We start from the raw sequence: 27,625 nt of genomic DNA, 5'->3' as shown, positions 1-27,625 counted from the left end.
ATAGCCAAGTAATAATATTTAGTAAATGATACGGAACTGAATAGGTAGCCAGTGCAGAGACTGTAAAATTGGGGTAATATGATCATATTTTCTTGACCTGGTAAGAACTCTAGCCGCTGCATTTTGGACTATCTGTAGCTTGTTTATTGAAGATGCAGGACAACCAGCTAGCAGTGCATTACAATAGTCCAGTCTAGAGGAATGAATGCATGAACTAGCTTTTCTGCATCAGAAACAGGCAGCATGCTTCGAAGCTTGGCAATGTTTCTAAGATGGAAGAATGCTGTTTATAACATGGGAAATATGATTTTCAAAGGACAATTTGCTGTCTAATATAACACACCCAAATCCAAAAGAATATATTTCTGTTGTGCAGCAAAATATTATTACATTTCACAAATTAGTGAAGTGGCTTTAAGAAAAGAGCTAGAGCAGTGAAAATCCCCATTTCCACCATCAGGGCAATAATTAAGAATTTCCAATCAACAGAAAATGTTATGAAACTGCCTGGAAGAGGACGTGTGTCTATATCGTCCTAATGCACGGAGAGGAGGGGAGTTTGAGTGGCCAAAGACTCTCCAAGGACCACAGCTGGAGAATTGCAGAAAATAGTTGAGTCTCGGGTCAGAAAACCTTAAAAAAAATTGTCAAACAGCCCCTACATCACCACATGTTGTTTGGGAGGATTTCAAGAAAAATTCTCCTCACTCATCCAAAAACAATCCCCAGCATATTCAGTTATCAGACACGACTGGAACATCAAATGGGACTGGCTTCTATGGTCAGATAAAACAAAAAAAATGTGCTTTTTAGCAGCAAACACTCAAGATGGGTTTGGTGAACACAGGGATAAAAAGTACCCCATGTGTTCAATGAAATATACTGCTGTATTTGTGATGTTGTGGGCCTATATTTCTGCTGGAGGTCCTGGACATCTTGTTTAGACACATGGCATCATGGATTCTATCAAATACCAACAGATAAAAAAAATCAATAAGTGACTGACTCTGTTAGAAATCTTATAATGGGCCATGTTTGGATCTTCCAACCGTACAATAATCCAAACACAAACCTCAAAAACAACACAAACATGGGTCACTGAGCACAAAACCAAGCTTCTGCTGGCCGTTCCAGTCCTCTGACCTGAACCCTGTAGAAGATGAGTGAAGTGAACTGAAGAGAAGAAGCACCGTCATGGAGCTGGGAATCTGAAGGATCTGGAGTGATTCTGGATGAAGGAATGGTCTCTGATCTCTTGTCAGGTGTTCTCTAACCTCATCAGGTATTATAGGAGATCATTTAGAGCTGTTAAACTGACAAATGGAGGTTTCAAAAAGTATTGAATAAAAGGGTGCTGTTAATTGTGGCCAGTGTGTATAAGAGAAAAACATTTATTTTATTATGAGATTTTTCTCCCATTTTAAATTCTTATTATCCAATGAAAGGCTACATTTTTTGTAAATTTTTTAAATAGAAGATCAAAAGGATTAATGATACAGATTTATTTTCACAGCCTTCTTTGATTATATTTACCAAGGGTATGAATAATTTTGAGCACAACTATATATATATACAGTAGTCAACATTTGAAGTGGATCAAAATAGTTCATCAAAGTTGTCCTAAGACAAGAATACAATTTGGTTTTAGGACAACTTTGATGAAAGGTTTTGATCCACTTTAAATGTTGACTACTGTATATATACACTTCTCAAACATATTTTTAGCAAATATATATTTTTGCCTTATTTTGAAAAATATTATAATAGTTTTATTTTTATTTTTTGGTGCATACATTTAATGTGAATTTTACATTAAATTTTTAATGGAATAATTTGCCCTAAATAAATAAATACATGAATGAATGAATGAATGAATGAATGAATGAATGAATGAATGAATGAATGAATGAATGAATGAATGAGTGAAAACGTGCTCAACCTCAGATCATCTAATATCAGGATGAGTTTGTTTCTTCATCAGGTTTGTAGAAATGTGTCTCTGCATCAGTGTCTCAGCAATGGATGCTCTGCAGTGAATGGGTGCCGTCAGAATGAGTCCAAACAGCTGATAAAAACATCACAATAATCCACACTCCAGTCCATCAGTTAACATCTGGAGAAGACAAAAGCTGAAACCCATCCAGCATTAAGACGTTTTGAACTAAAATACGAGTCTATAATCCATAATAACACTTCCTCCAGTCACTGAAACACTGTCCCCAAATCATTTATAGTGCATTTAATTTCTGCATATTTTCATTTAATTGGACTATTTCTTTATGTGTTGTGCACAAGCAAATTTCCACACAGAATCCACACCCTGAGGCTGTTCCGAGGCCAGTGATGTGATGAAACATCCGCTAGATGGAGACTAACTCCGCCGGGTCAGAGTGAACTACAGCGACCACCAGCTGTTTAATCAGCAGAGCGTTGGTTATTAGAAACGCCACTTCATGATGACAACTAATCAGAAGTTATCTGGCTCATAAGTGTTTTGTTTGCCTGCTGATCACACGCGCTTTGTGCATTCTCGTGTCGCAACGGTGCTTTTCCTGCCTTCGACGCGACAGAACACGAGCTGCGCGCGAGAAACAAGAAGAAAAGCAACGCGCTCGAGTCAAATGTTCGAGATTTTCCTGCCGGGAACCCCTGAAGACTCAAACCATGACGCAACGCGCGTGCTTTTAGGCTTTGTGCTTCTTGAATTTAACCAATACTAGCATTAAAGTTAAAAAAGAAAGACACTTTTGATTCTGTTAGCTGGCAGTGTTTGTAGAAGATGCATTATTAGGCATTTACAGCCAAATTATACATGGTTTTACTACAAATAAAACCAAAAAAATAAAATAAAATCATGGTTAGCTACTATAGCCTACTTAAAACATGATAATCACAAATTTAAACATGGTTTTGCTACACTATCCATAGTTTTACATTGGTATTTGTAGTAAAACTGTGGTTATAGAAGCCTTATAACCACCAACAACAAGAAAACAAAACATGGTTACTGCAATAAAACCATGATTAATTTTCATAACCAAGTTGTAAAGTTAAATAAGGAACTATGTTTAACATGATTTAGGAACAGAGAGAGCAACACATTGTCACACATTTAACATGGTCTTAATCCTTTGTTATTTCTTGTTTATAAAAATGTTGTATTTATTTATTAATTGAATAATTGATTGTTTATGTATTATATAAGCATGATTTTGTTCATTGCTTTGGCTGTAGTGTATGTAGCTGAACTGAATTGAGAGAGAGAGCGAAGGAAAGGGTTATTTTAACACTTTATTAAACACAAACCATTATATTCCTATTTTAATTCATGTGTAAAAAAACAACTCCTCATTAAGTGCATAACACAACCAACACCATTCAATCTTAAAAACAGTAATTGCATTCATCAATTTGTAACACTTAAAATCAACAATAATCTAGATTTAATCTTAGATTTCAAAACGGATACAATGTGCTGTCCATTTCTCTGCTCTATTTAATTTTTTCTAGAAATATAAATTGCTTATTTACCTTGACCAACAATAAAATTCATTAATAAGCATTTATATTTCTGCAGTCTACTATACTTGAAACCTCGTATAAAACTCGGGAGGGAGCAAGAGAGAGAGACTTGACTTTAAACAAATCTGTAAATTACACAAGAACTACACTCAGTACACTACATTAATCAAATACACTACACTGAGTTTAAAAACAAACAATACATTTCAGTAAAATGCCGTCAAAGCACCATCAACATCAGTTTTCAGAGACTTTTAACACGCTTTATTAAAACATCTAAAAACAAACGCTAAATTATACCCCACACATATCACATTCCAATGTATTCAGAAGGCATTAAAATAATAATAATCATAATAATAAACAGTCCTACTAAAAATGACAACCATATATCATCAATGAAACATTATTTCTCCATCCTCACAGTGACAGTAAAGCTCCAGTTTTCAGAAATTATCCCAAATTTGAAACACTTTGCCCTGACTTCAAAATGTTAAACAAGAAAACACAACTTCAATATTTATTAGGTGAAAAACAAGACTGGATCTTACTAGCAGCAACATTGATGCCTGTCACAGAAAGAGGGAGGAGTCAACAAGTCCACACACACACACACACACACACACACACGTTTTTGTGAATTATGGGGGCATTCCATAGGCGTAATGGTTTTTATACTGTACAAACTGTATTTTCTATCACCCTACACCTAAACTTAGCCCTCACGGGAAACTTTCTCAGAAAAACCTCACTCTGTATGATTTATAAGCCTTTTGAAAAATGGGGACATGGGGAAATGTCTCATAAATCACCTTCTCCTTGTCATACCATGTCATTATACAAATTTGTGTCCTCATATGTCACAAAAGCGCGCACATGCACACACACAGAATTTTAAATTGTTCATGGAATTCTAGAATTCATAGAATTGATTAGTTCTATTTTATTTAAATATATATATGCATGCATGTGTTTATTTATTCAATTCTTAAGCTATTATTTCTTTTTTAAATACGTATCTGTTCTAGAATCAGTGTAAACACTATGCTTTGGCAATACATTGTAACAATTGTCATGCCAATAAAGCACATATTGAATTGAATTGAATTGAGAGAGAGAGAGAGAGAGAGAGAGAGGGAGGGAGGGAGGGAGGAACAGAGTTAAATAGCAAGAGAAAGAAAGAGACAGAGCGACAGGGAGAGAGTTACACAAAGCGACAGAGAGAGAAAGAGACACACACTCAGAGAGAGAGAGAGAGCAGAAGGGAGGAGAGAGAGAGGGAGGTCCGATCCCATACAAGGCTTGAGCACAGAAGGAAAAAACAAGAGTATTTGCAGGATATTCTCACAGGATGTGTGGCAGAGCGAGTGAGACGGAGGAGAGCAGCATGAGTGTGAACAGCAGCGGAGCAGCACACTACTGAGGTGACACTACACCTGAGACACACCTACACTTCACTGCAATCACAACACTCTCATGTTTCACATGTTTGCTTTTCTGATTCACTGCAAAAAATGATTGTATTACTTAGTTTTGGTCTTGTTTTCTAGTATAAACATCTAAGCATTCTTGAATCAAGATGCAAGTAAAATGACAAGATATTATGTTTAAAACAAGAACAAATATCTGCCAATGGCGCAAGAAAAATAATTCAAAGGCTAAACAAGATTAAGATAATTTTTCTTACTCCATTGGCAGATATTTTTTCTTGTTTTCAGGGAAAGCTAAAAAAAATTTGATATTTCTTTTACAGAAAGCAAGACATAATATCTTAAGACATTTTACTTATACAGTAAATGCATCTTGATTCAAGAAAGTTTAGATATTTATACTAGAAAACAAAAACTAACAAACATTTTTGGAAACACTTTATTTTGATAGTCCACTTTAGACATTCTACTAACAGTCAGTAACTTTGTAACTACATGTCAACTAGCAGTCATTAGAGTATTAGTAGACTGTCTGTTTAATATCTGCTAACACTTTATATATTTTGATGGGTCCACAACATACTGACTATGAGAAACTTTGCAAGTATATGTCAACTTACTCTACTAACCCTAAACCTACCCTAACAGTCCACTCTGAGAGTTAGCAGACATGTTGATGTAAATGAATGAGAATTAGTTGACATGTAGTTACAAAGTTACTTCTAGTTAGTAGAATGTCTAAAGTGGACTATCAAAAAAAAGTGTAACCAAATGTTTTTTAGAAAGCAAGACTTAATATCTTAAATCATTTTACTTGTCAAGTAAATGTATCTTGATTCAAGAATGTTTAGATATTTCTACTAGAAAACAAGTCTAAAATACTACGCAAGAGAATAATTTTTTTGCAGTGTGAGGTTTATGGGTTTCCTTTGATTGGCACATGATGAGTAATGGCTGGAGATCAGAGGGTTAATTTCTGCTGAAACATCACCCGCTGATATATATTTAACACATAATGTGGAAATGGAGATTAACCTTTCATATTTCTGCTGTGCTCGTCACGTGTGGGCGTTTCTGTTCATGTCAAATATCAAACGCAGAAACCAGACCTAGACAGGAGTGACACATCTGTTGACATCGAGAAAGAGTCAATGTTCCACTTTATCAGACATCACTGAAATTAAAAACAGAAGCTGTGATGTGAGCGCCTGCGGAGTGACATCATGTTCATGCAATTCATCCTCATTCGCTTGCTCTTCTGTGTCTCTGCAGCATCATGGGAAGCTGTCTCTGGATACTGATGCTCGTGGTGAACCAGGTCTCGCCGTACAGACATCCAGCAGAGCCTTTAGCCTGTCAAGTGGTGAGTTACAGCATCTCCTGGTCTGACTAGCTTGATGTTCAACTTCTGAATCAAACAGACTGTCTGTATTTGATCTCTCAGAGTGAACAGTCTACCAAAGATTTTCTTCCTTTTTTGAGTGTCAAAAGACTGAAAACAGATTCCAAGCCTCAGTTGATTGAGCTAAATTGACTTTAAATGTAGGAAACCTCCACTGACCATGGTGACACACAACTAATGAATGCAGAGGAAGTGTGTGTAAGATGAAATACATCAGCGCTCCATTATGTCTCCATCCTCTCGCCGAACCCTGATGGAAATGAAGGGTCAGTCCCAGAGACGAGGGAAAATCCTGAAACACCGTCCCTGAGCCACAGTTGATAAATAAAGTGTAGATAGTGCACAGATAGTGTAAACTGAGAGCTGCTTTAAGTCAAACGTCACACTAAAAGCTGTGTGGTCCATTGTGTTGAAATCTTCCAAGAAGCAGCTGTGTGATGTCATGAGTGTCAAACGTTTTTGAACAGTAAGATTTTTAATGTTTTTTAAATAAGTCTCTTCTGCTCACCAAGCCTGCATTTATTTGATCAAAAATATAGCAAAAATGGTAAAATTGTGAAATATTTTTACTATTTTAAATAACTGCTTTCTATTTTGAATGCTGCTTTCTGTTTTCTACATAATAATAATAATAAAAACATTTTTAAGTAGCAAATCTGAATATTAGAATGATTTCTGAAGGATAATGTGACTGGAGTAATGATGCTAAAAATTCAGCTTTGAAATCACAGGAGTAAACAGCATTTTAAAATATATTCAAATAGAAAACAGTTATTTTAAATAGTAAAAATATTTTAAAATGCTACTGTTTTTGCTTTATTTTGGATCAAATAAATGCGGGGAACAGAAGAGACTTCCTTAAAAAACATTAAAAATCTTACTGTTCAAAAACATTTGACTGGTAGCATACATCAGAATCACTTGCGGTGCAACAAATTATTTTCTTAGTATTTTTGTCTAGAATAAATATCTAAACATTCTTGAATCAAGATGCATTTACTTGACAAGTAAAGTGATTTAAGATATTAAGTCTTGTTTTGATTAAAACAAGCAAAAATATCTGCCAACGGGGTAAGAAAAACAAGCTTAATTCAAAGGCTAAACAAGATTATATTTCTTGTCCCATTGGCAGATATTTTTGCTTGTTTTAAGGAATCTTTTTTACAGAAAACAAGACATAATATCTTAAGTAGTGGTCGACCGATATTGATTTTTTGACAGCCGATGCCGATATCTTAGAAAGCAAGGTGGCCGATGGCCGATATAAAGCCGATATAATTTTATTTATTTTAATTAATATTTAAGAAATTTTAAATCATTTGAAAATGATTAAAAAATAAATTTGTAAAATAAACATACTTATACTTTAGATGAGAATGTATTTTTCACAGATAAATAAATATTTAATAAAAATATAATTAAAAAGCCAGTAAACACTGTAACCAACAGGGCACTCAGTATTCATGGGAGTTTGTGTGCATTGGGAATCATATTTTTTTCAAATAAAGCCAAGGTAACACTCATTTTACATACAGCACACAGTGAAAATGACATGAATATGACAGTGGGCAAATGCATAAAGCGCAGCATAATTTGAAATCACAAGTTTAAAGTTTAAAGCATTCAAAATGCATGGACGCATGAAACGAGAAAGTATTATAATATTTGCCTTTCTATTACTAATAATATAAAAGCAATCGTTATAATACTTTTTTATATATATTTTAATCCCTTTGTTTAACAGTTCTATCTGATAATTAGACAGACTTATATCCGTATTAGACAGAACTGAACAACGACAGTGAACAAGAGGGAGAAGAATGTGAGCAAATGTATGCTCAGGCGCTGCTGTTATCAGCGCCGTCAAAATAAAAGTCCCGACTCGAATGCATCGGTCAAACAGAAAAACTTATCAGCCGATGCCGATATTTGAAAAATATCAACCGATATATCGGCAATGGCGATATATATTGGTCGACCACTAATCTTAAGTCATTTTACTTGTACAATAAATTCATCTTGATTCAAGAATTATTTTATATTTATACTAGAAAACAAGGCAACAATACTAAGCAAGAGAATATTTTTTTGCAGTGTGGTAAATACTGTTGGCTAATAGCACTCATTCTTGTCGGTTTAAGGTCCACGAGGATGTCGACTGCAGCGGTCTGAACCTCAGAAGGGTCCCGGCACGATTGCCGGCCTCCATCCACCTCCTCGATCTGTCTCGAAACCTCCTGCAGAACCTCACGGACCGGGAGCTTCTGGCGCTCTCCGACGTCCAGCATCTGAACCTCCACGCCAACAAGATCCAGTTCATCCAGCCGGGCCTGTTCCAGGACACGAGCCATTTGGAGGTGCTGGACCTGTCTGGAAACTTGCTGGACCTTCATGCGGCTCTGAAAACTCACGTTGGGCCGCTCAAATCCGTGCAGCATCTGGATTTGTCCGGAAACGGTCTGTTTACGGATATGAGCGATTATTTCCTGAGCGATGCCCCGGTCCTCACCAAGCTCTCTTTAAACGGGAACAGCATTACTAAACTAAGCAGGCACACATTCAACGGATCTCAGGCTCTAACAAGCATCGACCTGCACAATAACGTCATCATAGAAATCGAAGAAGGTGCTTTTGAATCCCTCACGGGGCTTTCAGAACTCGATCTGTCGGTGAACTCCATTTCATGCATTACGGACTTCAACCTTGTTCGGCTCAAAACTCTAAACTTGAGCAAAAATAGCTTGACCAATTTCCAGACCGTTGACTCAGATCTGGAATTCGAGCTTCTGTATTTGGACCTGAGGGAAAATAAAATCCTCTACTTCCCCGTGCTTCCCCAGAGGAACAAACTCATGTACCTGGACCTGTCCAGAAACCTCTTGAGAAGTGTGAATTGCTCCGGTCCGCTAGAAGAGCTGGAGAACCTAAAGGCCAGCGGGTATCTAGTCACTGACCACGACAAACCCCTTTGCCTTTGCGTCAATCAGAGGCACCAGGATCTTCCCAGGTTGCTCTACTTAGACTTGAGCTACAACCAGCTCAAAGCCATTCCGTCCTCATTCTTCAGCAGCATGATTTCTCTGGAGAGCCTAAACATCAGCAATAACTGTTTAGAGAGCTTCAGTGTGGATTCAGTAGGCCATCTGAACTCGTTGAAAACCTTGGACATCAGCTACAACAATTTGCAGAACTTGTCCTTTGGTGAAAACACGCTGGCTGCGTTGGAAGTCTTGCACCTTCAGGGAAATGCTCTGAGCACACTAGACACCGGGATTTTCTTAAGGCTCCCCAACATAAAAAGCCTTCACCTTCAGCAAAACCTGTTTAACATCTGTCCTTCTTTCAAGGGTCCAATGCACGACTGCATCCGACTGTCCTCTATCCCGACCCTGAGCTATCTTTACCTCTCAGAGAACAGTCTTGCATCGGTTCCACCAGGCGCATTTCGCGGAAGCCCGCTGCTTATTCTGGATCTTTCTCAGAATCCCGACATGGTCTTGGACCCGTACTCTCTCTCAGGTTTGGAGACGACCCTTGCCCATCTTTCTCTAAGAGGAAACCAGCTCCAAACCCTAGCCATAGACTTCACCTTCTTCCGTAAACTCAAGTCTTTGGATCTGTCAGTGAACCGACTCACGGGCGTCTCTCTGTGGAGCGGAGATTCTTCTGTGGAGTCCTTGAACCTGCAGAATAACAGTTTGGTAACGCTTGCATCTAACACGGTTTTTGCTCTGCAGAAATCGCTCCGGACTTTATACGTAGGCTCCAACCCCTTGAGCTGCTGCGGAAACCCGTACCTCCTCACGTTGCTTCAGCAGGACAGACTGAACGTGCCGGATATCGCTGCCGTGACCTGCTGGTTCACAAGAGACTCAGAGAGCGTTGAGATCAGTGTGAGCGCCGTGCAATCGGAGCACTGCGAGTCTGTGGACAGGAAAGTGTTGTGGATCAGCGTGATCGTCGTGCTCGCGCTCGGACTGACACTGGTGTTGGTGGTCGCCTTAAAACTCTGTCACTCGAAAACGCATGGATTCAAAAGAGGCATCAAAGCTTGAGTCAAAAGAAGGAAAAGAAACCAAAGCGTTCTCACCTGACTGTGGTGCTGCATGCATGACAGCTGGGTTTCAGTATGTGATGCGTGGGTGGATCTGGAATCAGTTCAGTGTCAAATCCTGATCACCATCCTTTGCATTCACATCAGTTGTGACATTTGCTATTTAAACAGAAATGCATGCAATATTCACAGAATAAACTTTCATGGGCAAAGCTGGACGTGCTCTTGCATTTGAGACCAGCCAGATGCAAGAACATGTCCTGAGCGAGACTGCACAAACGATCCCAAACATCTTTTTGTGCTAATCTTCTGCAATAACACTACACTTTCTGATGCGCGCACTTTATCGATTGTGATTGTGAATATGGGAGTGAAATGTATATGAGTAATGTGAAAACTGCATCAAGTTGCGAACAGATGCAAGATTGACTGAAGAGGGTTGTAGAGTGAGACATGTGATTGTAGGAGTGTGTTTTCAATATGTGACCCTGGACCACAAAACCAGTCATAAGTTGCACGGGTATATTTGTAGCAATAACCAACAATACACTGTATGGGTCAAAATTATGAATTTTTCTTTTAAGCCAAAAATCATTAGGACATTAAGTAAACATCATTTGTAAATTTCCAACCGCAAATATATCAAAACTTAATTTTTGATTAGTAAAGTTAGTATTAGTAAAGATTCTCAGATTTTTTTTGCACCCTCAGATTCCAGATTTTTTAAATAGTTGTATCTCAGCCAAATATTTTCCAATTCTAACAAACCATACATCAATGGAAAGCTTATTAATTCAGCTTTGATGATGTATAATTCTCAATTTCAAAATAATTGACCCTTATGACTGGTTTTGTGGTCCAGGGTCACATACGTGTATGTTGTGCATTAGCCGAAGGAATTTCATCAGCCGGAGGAAGTGTTTTTACTGGAACACCTGCAGCAGAGCGTCTCTCAGCATCGCTTTCCTGTTGTTGAGCTCAGTTTCCTTTCGGTGAAAGCTGCACTGCATTCGCTGTGATGATTTATTCATTCTGTCTCTCTCAGTGACACCGAGTTGGGCTGGACTGGTGATCAGGTTCAGCTTCACTCCCTACACACACATATAAACACACACCGGCTGTGAAGTTTGTTTGGTCAGCCGGGTCTTTTTTGAGATATTTCCAGCCCAGAGCTGAAATAAGTTTGACCCTGGAGTCTATATCAGGCGTGGATAAAGATAGACAGGAAATCCTTGTTGAGGGAAGCGCACATCATCACCACAGATATTAATAGATGTTTGTTTCAGAGCTGTTGACGTGCTAATGACAGCAGCTTCCTCCTGTCCATCTGAGTCACGGCTACGCCCCCTTCTGCTTTCCAGCTACACGTGACAAAACCCGCAGAAGCCACACACACACACACGTCATGTATGAGCAGTCACTACACACCAGTGCTATATGAAGGAACTATTACCACAATGTTTGTATAATGAACTACTGTGTAAAGCTATTTATGAAGTATTTTCCTAAATAAAACGTCTCTGTTATGCGCTGTCTGTTCACTGTTCCTCCACAACAAGGTTTTAGGCTAAAGTCATGATAAAATACATTATTCCTAAATTACACTTTATTTCCATAGTCCACTATTTACTAAAAACTCTTGAGTATTAGTAGACTTGTGTTATGTTTAGGTTAGGGTTAGTAGAATAAGTTAACTTGTTTAACTATTTATACTAGAAAACAAGACAAAAATATTAAGTGTAAGAGAATAATTTTTTGCAGTGCAGCATTCACTCAATCCCAGCGGATGCAATCAGTTACTCGAGCCTACAGCGCTTGTGCTTCATATGAACAGTCCTGCAGTGATAATGAATTTACACAAGTAGAAAAACTATCAGTAATGAGGTGATTAAACAGATGGGTGATCAGAGAAATGAATATGGACTCTCAGTTCTGAGAGCGGGCTGGCAGAGCGACTCCAGCACAATGCCCATCAGGCCTGTCCAAACAGGAAGTAGCGCTACAGGAAACGCGCAGCACAAACATGGAACACCAAGTTCTCAAAGACGCGCTGCTGTTTGTTTGGCTGCGGTTCCCTACTGTTCTCAGCTCTTAAAGGGCTCATTTATGTCATCTTTCAAATTATATGATCAGTTTATTACACCGCCTTGCTGCACACTGCAAAAAAATGATTTTCTTAATTAGTATTTTTTACTTGTTTTGATTTAAAACGATTTAAGATGTTAAGTATTGTTTTCTAAAAAAAAAAAATCATCAAAATTTGTTGCCGTAAATATATCTGCCAATGGGGTAAGAAAAATAATCTTAATTCAAAGGCTAAACAAGATTATTTTTCTTATCCCATTGGTAGATATTTTTGCTTATTTTAAGTAAAAACTAACAAAATTTGGATAGTTTTCTTTAGAAAACAAGACTTAATATTTAAAATCATTGTACTTGTCAAGTAAATGCATCTTGATTCAAGAATTTTTAAACATTTATATTAGAAAACAACACAAAAATACAAAGTAAGAGGATAATTTGTTGCAGTGCAGATGTGCTGGATGAAACCCAAAGCTCGTTTCTGACTCATTTTGAGCTGCTGATTGCAAAAACAGTGTCTGATTTGCTCTTTCAAGTCACACTTTATTTCAAAATATGATGCATTTTGTAGCATTTTTGCCTTGATGTGAATTTGTGCGGTGAAGAGGTCTTGTATCCTCTCTAAATCAGCAGAAAAACATGATTCCTGTCTGAATCTGAGAACATTTGATCAATTCTCAGCCCATTTTCACACGTGCTGACTGATATTAAGGTTGACAAAAGAAAATGCACTGTTACTGCATCTTAAACTATGTCAGTGTCATTGTTGCACACCTCAATGTTTTCGTAATTCGTAGGCATTTTTGTAAAAGTTGCTTAAATATCTTAATTGAACTAATGCCTAGTCCTGGCTTAAGCTAAGCCTCGTTTGTGAAACCGGGCCTAAGTGTTTATGCTTGACTTAAAATGACAAGTTTAGTTAACTTTAGTTACTTGGAATATTTAAGTTATCTGAAAAAGTTTTGGAAAATATATTTATAAACTTGTGTTTATGTAAAAATTCTTTGACATTAAATCTAGTCCCTGAACATATTTTCCCACTCCTTTGCATATTTTAAGTTAAATGTCATATTTGAATACAGAAACATTTGACATTTGATTCTTCAGTCTTATTTTGGGAACGTAATGGAAACTCGACATTGATATTTTTGAGCTCAGCATCATCAAATTGGGGTTTCTTTGCAAATTAGCAGAATTTTTCATTGAGATGCGGTGCTGTGTAATATCCCTTTCTCTCTGAGGTCATAATTTGGTTTTTCTCGACTATTTTTCGCCTGATAGGTGTTTTTTGCTTCAAGTCTTTGATGTAAACGCCTCTTCACGTGCGGAATGAGTAACAGGGGTTTCTGTCTGGTTCAGTGCAGTTTAAATCTGCTCTTCCTTCAATAAGAGCCTCGTCATGGTGACAGATTCATCAAACAATCGCCGTTTCAACGCTTCAGGAATAATAGTATCGATCTAACTTCCTCCTCATGACCTCACTGTAAATGAGGTCATGTGATGCTGATGTCACAGGTCAACCCATCTTTCCTTGTTTTGATCGTTACTGCTCGTTTTCACAGCACAATGAAGCCGTTGTATGCTTTATGCTTTATAATAGCAGTGGCATTATTTATACAATTATTGTAAATCCTGTCTTTATGATGTGTAGGACTTTCTTGTTTTCATATGAACGTGTAATTACCAGAAACGAGATGAGAATCACGTGTTTGAAGAGAGGCTTTGTTTTCTGTGGAATCTCTGAGACAATAGCCGCGTTCATCATCTTCATCTTCATCATCATTAGGCTGAAGAATGAGGAAAACTGTCAGAACTTTCCCTCTTGCCTGAAGTCATAATTACCAGTTTGTCCTGTTCAGGTGCTTTGATTTCAGATAGAACAGAAATCAAAGAAGAAATTATTAGAGCCTGAAAATATTCAACCAATATCCAGTGGATTTTGAATAAAATGTAGCATCTCATTCGTTGACAGCCATATAAACGTAACTTGCACTATTGGACGGCAAAAACATGATTTTCTTTTCAAAAGTATTTTTGTGTTGTTTTCTAGTATAAATATTTAAACATTCTTTAATCAAGATGCCTTTACTTGACAAACAAAATGATTTAATGATTTAAGTCTTGCTTTCTAAAAAAAACTTTGCTTAAAGGGGTCACATGATGCGATTTCAAGTTTTCCTTTCTCTTTGGAGTGTTACAAGCTGTTTGTGCATAGATAAGATCCCTGAAGTTGCAAAGACTAAAGTCTCAAAACCAAAGAGATATTCTTTATAAAAGTTAAGACACTGCCACGCCTCCCTAAAACATCTCAGTCAAACACACCCCCACGTCTACGTCACGATGTGGGAAGATTTGCGAAACACTGCCCAAATGTATACGCAAAGAAAGAGCGTGTGATTTTTATTCTGGCTGTAGTATTGTTCCTGCCGCCGGGGCCATGTCCTGGAGATGCTGTGTTTCAATGTGAAAGCGAAACTACTTTGTTTGGGCTTCCAAAAGAGGACACAACTAGAAATCAGTGGTTAAGTTGTGTTTACAACACTGTTCCAGAACAGTTCAACCCAGGGGCGCAGATGGGATTTTTTAACTGGAGGGGACCAAGCTGTCAGCAGTCCAGTTGTGGGGGGGGGGGGGGGGGGGGTATATACTAAGTCCGATATATACTTACACGGGTCCTATCTCTTGCCTGATCGTAACCCTTCTTTTTTAATGTTTTGTTTCTATGATATTTTCCTCTTTTTTCATCTGCCATCTCTCTCTGTCTATAGTCAATCTGCTAATATACGTCCTGACTCCTGTGCACTCAAATAGAGCGCTCTCTTCTCTCTATCAGTACAAGACACGCCCCCTTACTGCTGATTGGCTACACGTGTTTTGGGACTGTTTTGGCCTGGCCGCCACTACTTAGGCTAATGTACATAGCGGAAACCCTGATTTATCCTCCGTATACTGATGTTGCCTTTCGTAGAGACAGTGAGGGGGACGGATCGGGTCACTATGAATCTGGGGGGGTCATGTCCCCCCCGTCCCTAGTGCCATCTGCGCGCCTGGTTCAACTAGAGTGTGTGCAGCGCATTTTACGCAGGACTATTTCCTGAACCAGGGAGAGTAGCCTACAATACCAGCTGTGCACAAAGGCTGTTTCTATAAAGGGGGGCAACTCCAACTGTGCAAGAACAGTCTGGCGCTTCTGACTCTGAGCCTGTAAGTATGTTTTCTTATTTAAAGAATTTTCCACTGACGATTCAAACATGAGTTTTGAGCAGTATAGTGTAGTGCTTGTTTGTCGTTTCTCCGATCACAAATGCAGATATGGTAATGTTTACGCGGCGTGATGCAACGCAACGCGTAAAAAGAAAGTATAAGGCCGTGTTCACACTTGGCGTCTTTTTTGTCTAGAAAAAGTTGACAAGAGCGTTTTTTTTATGAAAAACAAAGCTGGCAGCGTCTGTTACAAATAGCAGCCGAGAGCGTCTTTTGTTGCCATAGCAACAGCTGCAACAGTAGCCTAGCGCTGTGTACTGCAGAAATGTCAAGAAAGAGTAAAAAGTTGGCTCTTGCGTTGACTTTTGAAGTTAACGGGAAAGAAAATGTCGATTCACAACGACGTTTGTGGGTGCACGACATTATACGAGGAAGAAACCAATATGGTGCTTACAACAATTTAGTCCAGGAGCTCCGGTTGGATGATGCACGGTTTGCGGCACCTTCTCCATTTTTCTTCTTGTTGTTATGGAAACGACAGATCTCACTACTAGCTTGTCATTGGTCAGCTGTCAAAAAGGCGCTTGACGTAGGGCGTTTCTTTCAGAAAAGTTTAACTTTTTTCAACTCGAAAAAACGCTCTGAGCTGCAGAAAAAGACGGCGGCAGTGGCATTTTAAAAAGCGCTCAGGACTTTTTTGAAAACACAGTTTACTCCATAGGATTATAATGTAAAACAGACGCCGGCAGCTTTGAAAAAGACGCCAAGTGTGAACACGGCCTAAGTCATTATAATCAGTAATTATGTCCCCACTGGATGCAACAAATGCCTCGTTTATAATGGGTTTTATTGTTTGTGTCTCATCGCCCTGGGAAACGTCATCACAATGCAGTGAGGGGCGTAACATTTCCGTCTCACGCTTGAGGTATTCGGCCAATCACAACACACTGGATAGCTGGCCAATCAGAGCACAGCTCACTTCTCAGAACGATGAGCTTTGTAAAAATCTACGTGTTTCAGAAAGGCGGAGCATAGAGGAGCAACAACAATGTGTATGTGGAAAATAGTGTGTTTTTGAACCTTAAACCAAACAAGCAAAAATATCTTTCAATGAGGTAAGAAAAATAATCTTAATTCAAAGGCGCGATGCCATAGAAGAACCTTGAACCATAAAGAACTTTTAACATCTGAAGAACCTTTCTGTTCCACAAAAGCTTCTTTGTAGCGAAAGAACGTTCTTCAGATTATAAAAAGGTAAGAAAGAGATGGTTCTTTAAAGAACCTTTGACTTAATTGTTCTTTGTGGAACCAAAAATGTGACCCTGGACCACAAAACAGGTCATAAGGGTCCATTTTTAAAAAATAATCTTTCCATTGATGTATGGTTTGTTAGGATCGGACAATATTTGGCTGAGATACAACTATTTGAAAATCTGGAATCTGAGAGTGCAAAAAAATTTAAATATTGAGAAAATCGCCTTTAAAGTTGTTCAAATGAAGTTCTTAGCAATGCATATTACTAATCAAAAATGACGTTTTGATATATTTACAGTAGGAAATTTACAAAATATCTTCATAGAACATGATCTTTACTTAATATCCTAATGATTTTGGCATAAAAGAAAAATCAATCATTTTGACCCATTGTTGGCTATTGCTACAAATATACTCCAGCGACTTAAGACTGCTTTTGTGGTCCAGGGTCACATATGGTTCTTCCATGGGATCACTGTGAAGAAGCTTTTAAGAAATTTTAGTTTTAAGAGTGTAACTCTTTAATGAAGACTTATTAAAATCCCTGTGGGGAAAATTAATGAGAAAAATGCTTCTGGAACAAAATCTGCTGGAAAACAAATGCAGTGATACTCTCAATTAGTAAAGTCTTATTAACAAATGATTTGAAATCTGTTATTCAAGTGTGAGTTTGGGAAGTTTTTGAGATGTTTGTATTTCCCCGTTGAAGCAGAGAGAAGTTGTACTGTTTGTCTGAATTCAGAAAAACTGTAGGTGAAAATTCACCTTGATGAGCGACTGCTTTCACTGTCCCATGAGGCCATTCATACCGACAATATTCATGCTATATAGAGCATGCTTTTTGATACGGCTGTCAAGTAAGCTTCAAACTAAAATGTAGTTCTCTTGAGCGCTTCTCATTGAGCGTTTGAGTCACTCCAGCTTCCATTCTGATCATCAGCCTATGAAGACAAAACACAACCGATCACTGAAGTACTGAACAGAACTGTGTGTGTGTGTGTGTGTGTACTATAACCGGATTCTAACACTGCAAGAACTAATGTTCTTCCTCTAGTTCTGTCTTGTGTTCCAGTACAAATATCTAAACATCCTTAAATCAAGACACATTTACTAGAGAAACAAACTGACAGAAGATATCAAGTACTGCTCTCTGAAAAACGCATCAACATTAAGTAGGTTTATGCTTTAAAAAAACAACTCTGGTGTCAGAAAAATAAACTTGATTCAAATGAAAACAGGGTTATTTTTCTGACCACATTAGCAGATTGTCTCTTAATTTTTTAGGAAACATTTTTTAGGAAATATCCTCAGTCATTTTGGTTTTCCAGTAAACGTATCTTGATTTAAAAACATTTAGATATTTGTATTGGAAAATTCAGACAAACATCATTTCTTGCAATGAAAACTATTAAAAATAATAAAGGAGAACATCCTGAAAAGGAGGTTTTGGGAGGATTTGTCATGTTTAACTCACTTTTGAGTATTTGACTCTGTATGGTACAAGCACACAGAACATGATGACAGCAGCATTACTAACAGCATTTCTTCTGCCCTGAAGTGAATTCAAAGGAATTCTGAGTGAAATGAGCAGCAGATGGAAACAGTCTGGAGCGCAGACAGACCAAACAAATCAGACACAGCCCATCTCACAGGATCTAAACAAATCATTCCACTCGTGTTTGTTTGCCCGCTGGACTGACTTTACACCGCCCACCCGCCGGACCGCCCTGATCACTGTCTGGATCTCTCTCTCTCACACACACACACACACACACACACACACGTTTGTTTTTGTGAAAAGTGGGGACATCCCATAGGCGTAATGGTTTTTATACTGTACAAACTGTATGTGCTATTGCCCTACACCTAAACTTAGCCCTCACAGGAGACTGTGCATTTCTACTTTGCCCCAAAAAACCTCACTCTGTATGATTTATAAGCGTTTTGAAAAGTGGGGACATGGGTCAATGTCCTGAAAAGTCACCTTCACCTTGTAATACCTGTGCCATAATACACATTTATGTCCTCATTTGTCACAAAATCACGCACACACGCATGCGTATGCACACGTTTGTTTTTGTGAATTGTAGGGACTCTCCATAGGCGTAATGGTTTTTATACTGTACAAACTGTATTTTCTATCGCCCTACACCAACCCTACACCTAAACTTAGCCCTCACAGGAAACCACAGAAAAAACTCACTCTGTATGATTTATAAGTGTTTTGAAAAATGGGGACATGGGGCAAAGAAAACAAGACTAAAATACTAAGTAAGAAAATCCCTTTTTGCCGTGTGAATGTAGACTCCGCTGGATCACGTGGTTCTCTGCTGCTTTGTCACGTTAAAGGAAACACAGTAAGCATATGAGTGGATATCTGAGCCAGATGATTAAAGCAGAATGAAAAGAGCGAGAGTTCAGCGAGTCTTTCATAGTCGCCCAGAAGCCAACAAACAAGCTTCACACACAAGCGCATCAGAGACGCTCCTCGCGGCAGCTTTTTCCAGGATTTCACTTCTTTGTGCTTCTGCTTCACCCTGCAGACCTGAAACTGGAATTCTGTAAACATGAACAAAGAGCTGTGCTCGGCTTACTGAACACCCATCCACTTATATAAGCTCGACCCGCAGCCGCCGCCGCTCTCACACAGGCTTGTTGTTGTGTTTGTTTTCAGTCGTCAAGTGTTTCTGAGAAGCTGAGATTCATGGGAATGGATTGGATCTGATTCAGTCTGATCTATTCCTGCGCCAACATATATCAGTCAAGAACAGTTTGGATGCTGATGAAGGTGATTGAGCTGTTCATTCATGTGGTTTTGATGAAACCTCAGGTGTGTTCCAGAAAGTACCTCGGCTTTTACTGTCATTTGGAGCTCAATTTCATACAGGGACATCCGAGCCCGGGTTTTCAGTCTTTCCCGTTCGCTGATCCCTGGAGAGAGAAACTCCACTCCAAAGGTTCCTGGAGAGAGAAAACAGAGTAGGAGGGAATTCAATCACATACAACACATCCATATTAACACTGAAACACACACATAAGCAGAGTTGTCCCGAATAGGGGTGTAGAAAACACCTAATATTCAGTAATATTACTGATTTGACGGCATTGACAGACAAGCACAAAATATGAAATGAATTGATCTGAATAATGATACTATTGTGTTCTGTATGGCTGCTTTATAGCAGAAACTGAGTTTGTTTCATAATTGATGAATTTTGCAGCATTAACATTATTATTTTTTGTTTATCATAGTGAAGCTGCTTTGAAACAATCTATGGAAGCTTATTTCCTCCACTGAATAAAAACAAGCAATTCTGAGTTTATATCTTGCTTTTTTTCTCTTCTTACTTTTTACTCTCAATTCTGAGTTTATATCTCATAATTCTGAGTTTATATCTCATAATTCTGAGTTTATATCTTGCTTTTTTCTCTTCTGACTTTTTACTCTCAATTCTGAGTTTATATCTCATAATTCTGAGTTTATATCTCATAATTCTGAGTTTATATCTCATAATTCTGAGTTTATACCTTTTAATTTGGACTTTTCTCACAATTCTGAGTTTGCCTTGCAATTTTCAGTTTATATCTCATAATTCTGAGTTTATATCTCGCTTTTTTCTCTTCTGACTTTTTACTCATAAATTTTGAATTATGAGATCGACTCAGAATTTAATCTCAATTTTGAATTTATATTTAGTAATTCTGGGTTTATATCTCAATTCTGAGTGTATATCTTGCAATTTTAACTTTTTTCTCAAAATTCTTAGTTTATATCACATAATTATGAGTTAATATCTCATAAGTTTGAGTTTATATCGCATAATTCTGAGTTTATATCTTGGAATTTTGACTTTTCTCACAATTCTGAGTTTGTCTTGCAATTTCAGTTTATATCTCATAATTCTGAGTTTATATCTCAAAATTATGACTTTATATCTTGTCTATATCTTTACATTTTGATTTTCTCACAATTATGAGTTTGTCTTGCAATTTTCAGTTTATATCTCATAATTTGGAGTTTATATTTATACCTCATAATTCATATTTCAATTCTAAATATATATCTCAAAATTCTGAGTTTATGTCTCAGTTCTGAGTTTATATCTTGCAATCAACTTTTTTCTCTGAAATGTGGTGAGAAAAACAAGCTTCCATAACATTATGCATTGTATAAAGTGCTATATTAATAAATGTGACTTTACTTGAATTGACTGCATATCAGTTTCTGACACACTGCTTGTCCACTCTTATAATAAAAGTTAGTGCACGCTGGCTGCTTTATCAGAAATAATTCAGTGTCATTATTCATCATATTAAACGGAACCATCAGTTTCCGCTCATATTTTTCTTCAGATGTTAAACTTTTCACTCTGAATCGCCAGAGACGTTTCTTTCCACTGCGTCTGGCCTTCATCATAACTCATAATTCTCCAGAAGAGTCTGATTGTGAGGGACTTTAAAGAACTCGATTCTCAGTATCAGTCAAAGCTCCTTTTATAAGTTTTTCAAAAACCACAACGGGGCAAATTCACATGAATCTGAACGTGAGGTTCCTCACAAATGGCCCCTGGAGCTCCAGCACAACTGGGTTCAATTAGCAGACTTTCAGTGACTCTTCTCACATGACAGACGAGCCTCCAGCAGCTCCAGACGACACACACTGTTTGGACAGGTGGTCTCCACTAACTAACCTTCACTAACCCACCGACCGCTGCTCGCTTTCAGGGCATTTCATCGGCGCTGGTGAGTGAAAGCAGAGTGTGTTTACTGTAACTAACTCAGATTCCCTCGACAACAAAAGCTTTTCTGTAGATCTGTCAACGGAGACGTTTCTCATGACCTCCTCGAGTCCCTGATGAGTTCATGACGTTCCTGAGATGCTCCTCTAGAGACACACAGATAGACACACAGACGCATGTATGGGGTTTAATTACACATGTGGGAATCACTGATAGCGGCTCCATCTCCTCCCAAACACACACATTCCCATATAAGGCTGTTCATTCAGAGTCATGAGAGGATCACGCCTCATATCTTTGAGAACATACAGTGCTGATGCGTTTCCAGCACAGATGAACCCAGATGATCCATGATAGTTTGACTTTTGCATTTCTCAGTTGAATTTCAATAAAGTCAAAGTGCATTCAGACCCACATATGCAAATGTTATGATTTTAAAATGTTTTTGAAAGGCTCTTCTGCTGACCAAGACTGCATTTATTGGATCAAAAATACAGTAAAAATTGTGAAAAATAATTGTAATTTTAAATATGTTTTTTATGTGAATATCTGTTAAATGTAATTTATTTCTGATCAAAGCTGTATTTTCAGCATCATTACTGCAGTCTTCAGTGTCACATGATCCTTCAGAAATCATTCTAATATGCTGATTTGCTGCTTAATTATTATCATTATTAAATTATTAATAATGCATCTTATCAATGTTAATTACATTAGCCAGCATGCACTAACAATGACACATACTTGATTAATTTCAAATGTTACTAATACATTATTAAGTTATTTTGTTAATGCACTGTGAACTAATATTTTTATGAATTAACATTAACAAAAGTTAATACTGGAAAAATATAGTGGTCATTGCATCAACTAATGTTAACAAACCAGACCTTGTTGTAAAGTGTTACCAGTTTCCCATGTTTTCGGCGCACGCTAACGGGAGGCACAGGAAGTTCCTGCAGTCAGTAAATTGTAAGCAGACGTGGGGATTCATGAGCTGGACTTGAGTCATGCTGAACAGCTCTTTGTGAGTAAGACAGGAGTTAGTCTCACTTTCTGGAGGTCAGAAGGGTCACACATCAACCACTTTCCTCTTTCTGAGCAACAGCACTACATTCTGACAGAGCTGTGAGTTCACTATGATGAAGCGGCTCAGTCTCATCTCATCTACGGCTCTTTCCATCTGTCCTTGAGAAAAGGAGAGACACGTCTATGGAATGATCACAGAAATATGAATGCAGTTACCATTCTCAGTTTACCGCTGTAATGTTGGAGCGCTGTAGGGGTACCAGGGTGTTGACAAGTGGTTGCTAGGGTGTTTCTGTGATTTTCAATGTTGCTATGTGGTTGCCAGGGTGTTGTTATGCAGTTGCCAGGGTGTTTTTATGGTTTTCTGTGTGTTGCTATGTGGTTGCCGGGGCATTGTTATGCAGTTTGTAGGGTTATTCTATTGTTACCAAGGTGTTTCTATGGTTTTCTCTGTGTTAATATGGTTACCTGGGTGTTACTATGTAGTTGCCAGGATTTTCCTGTCGTTGCCAAGGTGTTTCTATGTAGTTTTCAGGGTGTTGCTATGCTTACCAGGGTGTTGCTACAGTTGCCAGCATGTTGCTAAGGTTACCATGGTTTTGTTATGGTTGGCATGGTGTTACTACGGTTGCCAGGGTGTTGCTATGGTTGCCAGGATGCAGTTATGCTTGGCAGGGTGTTGTTATGGTTGGCATGGTGGTGCTATGTGTTTGCCAGGGTATTGCTATGGTTGCCAGGGTGTTGCTATGGCTGCCAGGATGTTGTTGTGTGTTTTCCAGAGTGTTGCCATGGTTGCCAGGATGTTGTTATGGTTGCAAGGGTGTTGCTATGTGGTTGGTAATAGCTTGCAATGCCCCTCATTTTGGATGAAAGTATCTGCTGAATGAATGTGAATTGTGTAAACTCATTCTGGGTGGATGTGTGGAGATCATGAGTCTGATGCGAGGAATCACTCACACGACTAGCTCTATGACTAATTAAAGCATTTTTTTGGATCTCTGCTGGCTGACGTCAAGACGAAGGCACTTTATGTTTTGGCAGCGAATGTTTTTGTTCTTCTGAAATGTCTGTAATGAGAAACGACAGAAACACAAACCATCTGATCTACAAACCATAAAACAACATCTGGAGAAAGACCTTCAGATGGTTTCAATGTTCTCATGTGCTTCACACAAACAAAGAAAATCATAAAGCCGCTCGACACACGGACAATTAAACGCATATACATATCTATAAAAAGAAGAAACACGTTCCTCTCCACAATTACAAACATCACGAGCCCCGATGATCCTACAAACCCACAGACACATTCAAAACAACACCAGAAACCACATTCATCACAGCCGCTGTGTGTTAGAGAGGAATCTCACCTTTGATCTCTGATGAATAATAACATACGTGTGTGTGATCTCAAGGTTACACACACATTCTTGCATTCTCTCCATAGGCGTAATGGTTTTTAAACTGTACAAACTGTATTTTCTATCCCCCTTACCCTAAACCTGCCCCTCACACAAAACTACTGCCATTAGATTCTCAAAACACTTCATTCTGTGTGATTTATAAGATTGTTTCCTCATGGGGACCAAAAAATGTCCCTACAAGGTCAAAATTTACTGCTATTACTATGCTTGTGGGGACATTAGTTTGTCATAATAACATAGTGAATACCAACACACACACACACACACACACACACTCCAGCAGCGCATTTCTGACATCAATAACAAGATTCCAGACAGAATGGTTGCAGTTGTTTGGCTGCAGACGAGACGAGGACGAGCTCTATAAATACACAGCATGTTTGACACAGAAAACATCTGCTGATATAAACACTGAACGCTCCGTTTAGTCTAAACGATTAAAACACACTCGCACTATCAGTGTTGAACCAGACTCGGACTCTGCTGGGTTTATAGGATTTCTCTGGGATTTGAGTAAATGTTCTTTCATTAATCACTGAGACGTTCACTATTGACCCCTAAAAAACTGACCAAAAACGTCCCTAAAATGATTGAACTGTAACGATATTACTTAAAATCAAAATAAGGCATTTTAATTATTTATTTATTTTTCCATGGAAGGTTCAATTGAGATAAAAGGAAATCTCTTCTTTCAGGGAGCCCTGGCCAAGATGACCATACAAAAGACAAAATTAACACAAGACAATCTGATATACGGCCAAAGCAAAACAGTACTAATTAATCAACAAATTAATTAAAACAGCAACAAGGATCCTTCATTATGCACTGCAAAAAGTTTTTTAAAAGTGTTCAAAGAGGGAATAACTGAAGAGGTGCAACATTAAACTGATTATTTTTATATACATCATATAACCACAGACGCATCAGAGGAAGACGTCAGCTTCAGTGGGAGGCTCTTCTCCTTCAGTGCACACTAGTTCCTCAAGGGGTCTTACTGGTACTTTTGAAGGGCAGTGTTACAGTTTTTCTGCGGAACGAGACGCTCGCTCATATCTGACATTCACAGACTGTCTGAAACATCCCACATCTCACACACACACACACACACAGTCTCAGAATCAGATCCACACTTCCTGTCTTCAGATGAAGCGAATGAGTCATTCGTCTATATTCACTTCATCCCCAAACAATAACATCAGTTTATACGGCTTTCTAACTATATTTGTCCAGATGATCAAATGTCACATACAATATTTAATAATCATCTGATTTGTTCATCTCATGACAAATGTGGGAAACACAACAGCTCCTCTGAGGGGATTTCATTGAGGAAATAAATCAATTCATTTCATATTTAAATGGAGATTATTACACTGAAATCAGCATGCACAGTTATTAAATATGTTAGCATTCACAACTCACCACTGTGATGCTGGAGTGACCAGTGTGTTTCTACACTAATGAGACGTGCAAAATTAAATCATTATATTGAAGGAAGCTGATTAAACTTAATGTGACTTCTATTGTTGTTTTCAGAATCAGAATCAGAATCAGAATCAGAAAGAGCTTTATTGCCAAGTGTGTTTGCACACACAAGGAATTTGTCTTGGTGTTATGAGCTTCCAGTACAGAAAGTACAAACATAGTGCAGACAACATATAATTAAGGTGATAAAGAACACTAATGAAGAGAATATACAATAATTAAGAATAACAATAGTAATAAAAATAAAAATATACAGAAAAGAGACATGACCATAGACAGAACTGTGAATGTGCATGTGTCTTATGTACAGATGAAGGTTTGATGAGTTATTTACAGATGTACAGTATACCGGGGTGTGTTATGTGTTGTTCAGGTGGGATACGGCCTGGGGGAAAAAACTGTTCTTGTTTCTGGCTGTTCTGGTGCTCAGTGATCTGTAGCGCCGGCCAGAGGGCAACAGTACAAAGAGAGAGTGAGCTGGGTGTGAGGGGTCCAGAGTGACTTTCTTAGCCCTTTTCCTCACTCTGGAGGTTAAAGTTCTTGGAGGCTGGGCAGAGGGGCACCGATAATTCTCTCAGCAGTCCTAACTGTCCGTTGTAGTCTTCTGATGTCTGTTTTGGTAGCTGAACCAAACCAAACAGTTAAAGAAGAACATAGGACAGACTCGATGATTGCAGAGTAGAACTGTTTCAGCAGCTCCTGAGGCAGGTTGAACTTCCTTAGCTGGCGGAGGAAATACAGCCTCTGCTGGGCCTTTTTCGCAATAGAGTCAATGTGATTGTCCCACTTCAGGTCCTGGGAGATGGTGGTGCCCAGGAATCTGAATGACTCTACTGAAGTCACAGTGCTGTTCATGATGGTGAGTGGGGGAGAGCAGGGGGGTTTCTCCTGAAGTCCACGATCATCTCCACAGTTTTGAGCGTGTTCAGCTCCAGGTTGTTAAGACTGCACCAGACAGCCAGCTGCTCAACTTCCTGTCTGTAAGCAGACTCGTCACCATCCTGGATGAGGCCGATAAGTGTGGTGTCGTCTGCAAACTTCAGGAGCTTGACAGAGGGGTCCTTTGATGTGCAGTCATTCGTGTAGAGGGAGAAGAGCAGTGGGGAGAGAACGCAACCCTGAGGGGCGCCAGTGCTGATTTCCCAAGTAACAAGTGTGAAAACACTGAGGATTAGGGTTACTTGCATGTAATTACACATAATTTATTGTTATTATAATAGTGAGCACATGTAACAAGGACACTTTAAAACAAAGTGTTACCAAACAAAAAGTATTTTTGTCTTGCTTTCCGATATAAATATCTAAACTTTTAAAAATAATTTACTGGAGATGCAAAATAACAGAAGTCGTCTTGAATTCTGAGAAACTCATCAAAGTTGATATAAAAATATCCTTATCTTTCACTTTGAATTAAGATGATTTTTCTGACTCCATTGGCAGATATTTGTTCCTGTTTTAATCATAAAATCTCATAAAACAAGAATCTCAATTCATTGTGATATTCAGTGAAGACAAAAAAAACTAAAAACTCTGACACAGAAACATGCTAGTTTTTCTACTTAAAATCATGTTAAAATTTCATGTTTAATTTAATGTTACTTGCCATTTCTTTGTAATTGTGAAATTTGCAAGCAACTCCTGCATGAAAACAGCTTCTAGATCAAATTTCTGTCATTGTAACGCTTCATATCTTTTCATAAACACTTGTTACCAAAGTTAAAATGCATTTTAATATTTGCAGATTCATTGTTTCATCTGAAATTGGTTGTCGTGTGTTTTAATGCATTATTCTTTCTAAACAATGAATAGATATGTATAACTGTGGTTATGATTATTCATGAGATCACAGTGCATTATAACGTGCATTACAAGGCACAATTAATGCATTAAATACTTTTAAGTGAAGTGTTACTGAAAATGTTTGAAAACTCTGGGAAAACTCTTTCTACATGCATTTTTTTTTTTTTGTGGCGCGAGGAAACAAACTCCCAGCTGCTGTA

The 27,625-nt window shown here is 38.2% G+C and overlaps 1 protein-coding gene across 1 annotated transcript; it reads left to right on the top strand.

Moving 5' to 3' along the window:
- The first annotated feature begins 4,805 nt into the window (after nt 1–4,805).
- Nucleotides 4,806–10,540, top strand: lrrc32 (leucine rich repeat containing 32). The gene is made up of 3 exons (XM_079410335.1): nt 4,806–4,946; nt 6,225–6,315; nt 8,496–10,540. Exons 2-3 carry the CDS (start codon nt 6,229–6,231, stop codon nt 10,407–10,409), a joined length of 2,001 nt encoding a protein of 666 aa, XP_079266461.1. The 5' UTR covers nt 4,806–4,946; nt 6,225–6,228; the 3' UTR covers nt 10,410–10,540.
- The last annotated feature ends 17,085 nt before the right edge of the window (nt 10,541–27,625 follow it).

The sequence above is a fragment of the Barbus barbus genome (genome assembly GCF_936440315.1).
Source record: "Barbus barbus genome assembly, chromosome: 47".
Lineage (NCBI taxonomy): Eukaryota > Metazoa > Chordata > Actinopteri > Cypriniformes > Cyprinidae > Barbus > Barbus barbus.
This window is presented reverse-complemented; position numbering and strand designations above follow the sequence as displayed.

What these genes read in the sequence shown, in the direction of transcription:
- lrrc32 (XM_079410335.1), top strand. Translation starts at nt 6,229, where the DNA reads ATGGGAAGCTGTCTCTGGATACTGATGCTCGTGGTGAACCAGGTCTCG. An exon ending in AGCCTTTAGCCTGTCAAGTG is followed by an intron (nt 6,316 to 8,495) that starts GTGAGTTACAGC and finishes TGTCGGTTTAAG; the next exon opens with GTCCACGAGGATGTCGACTG.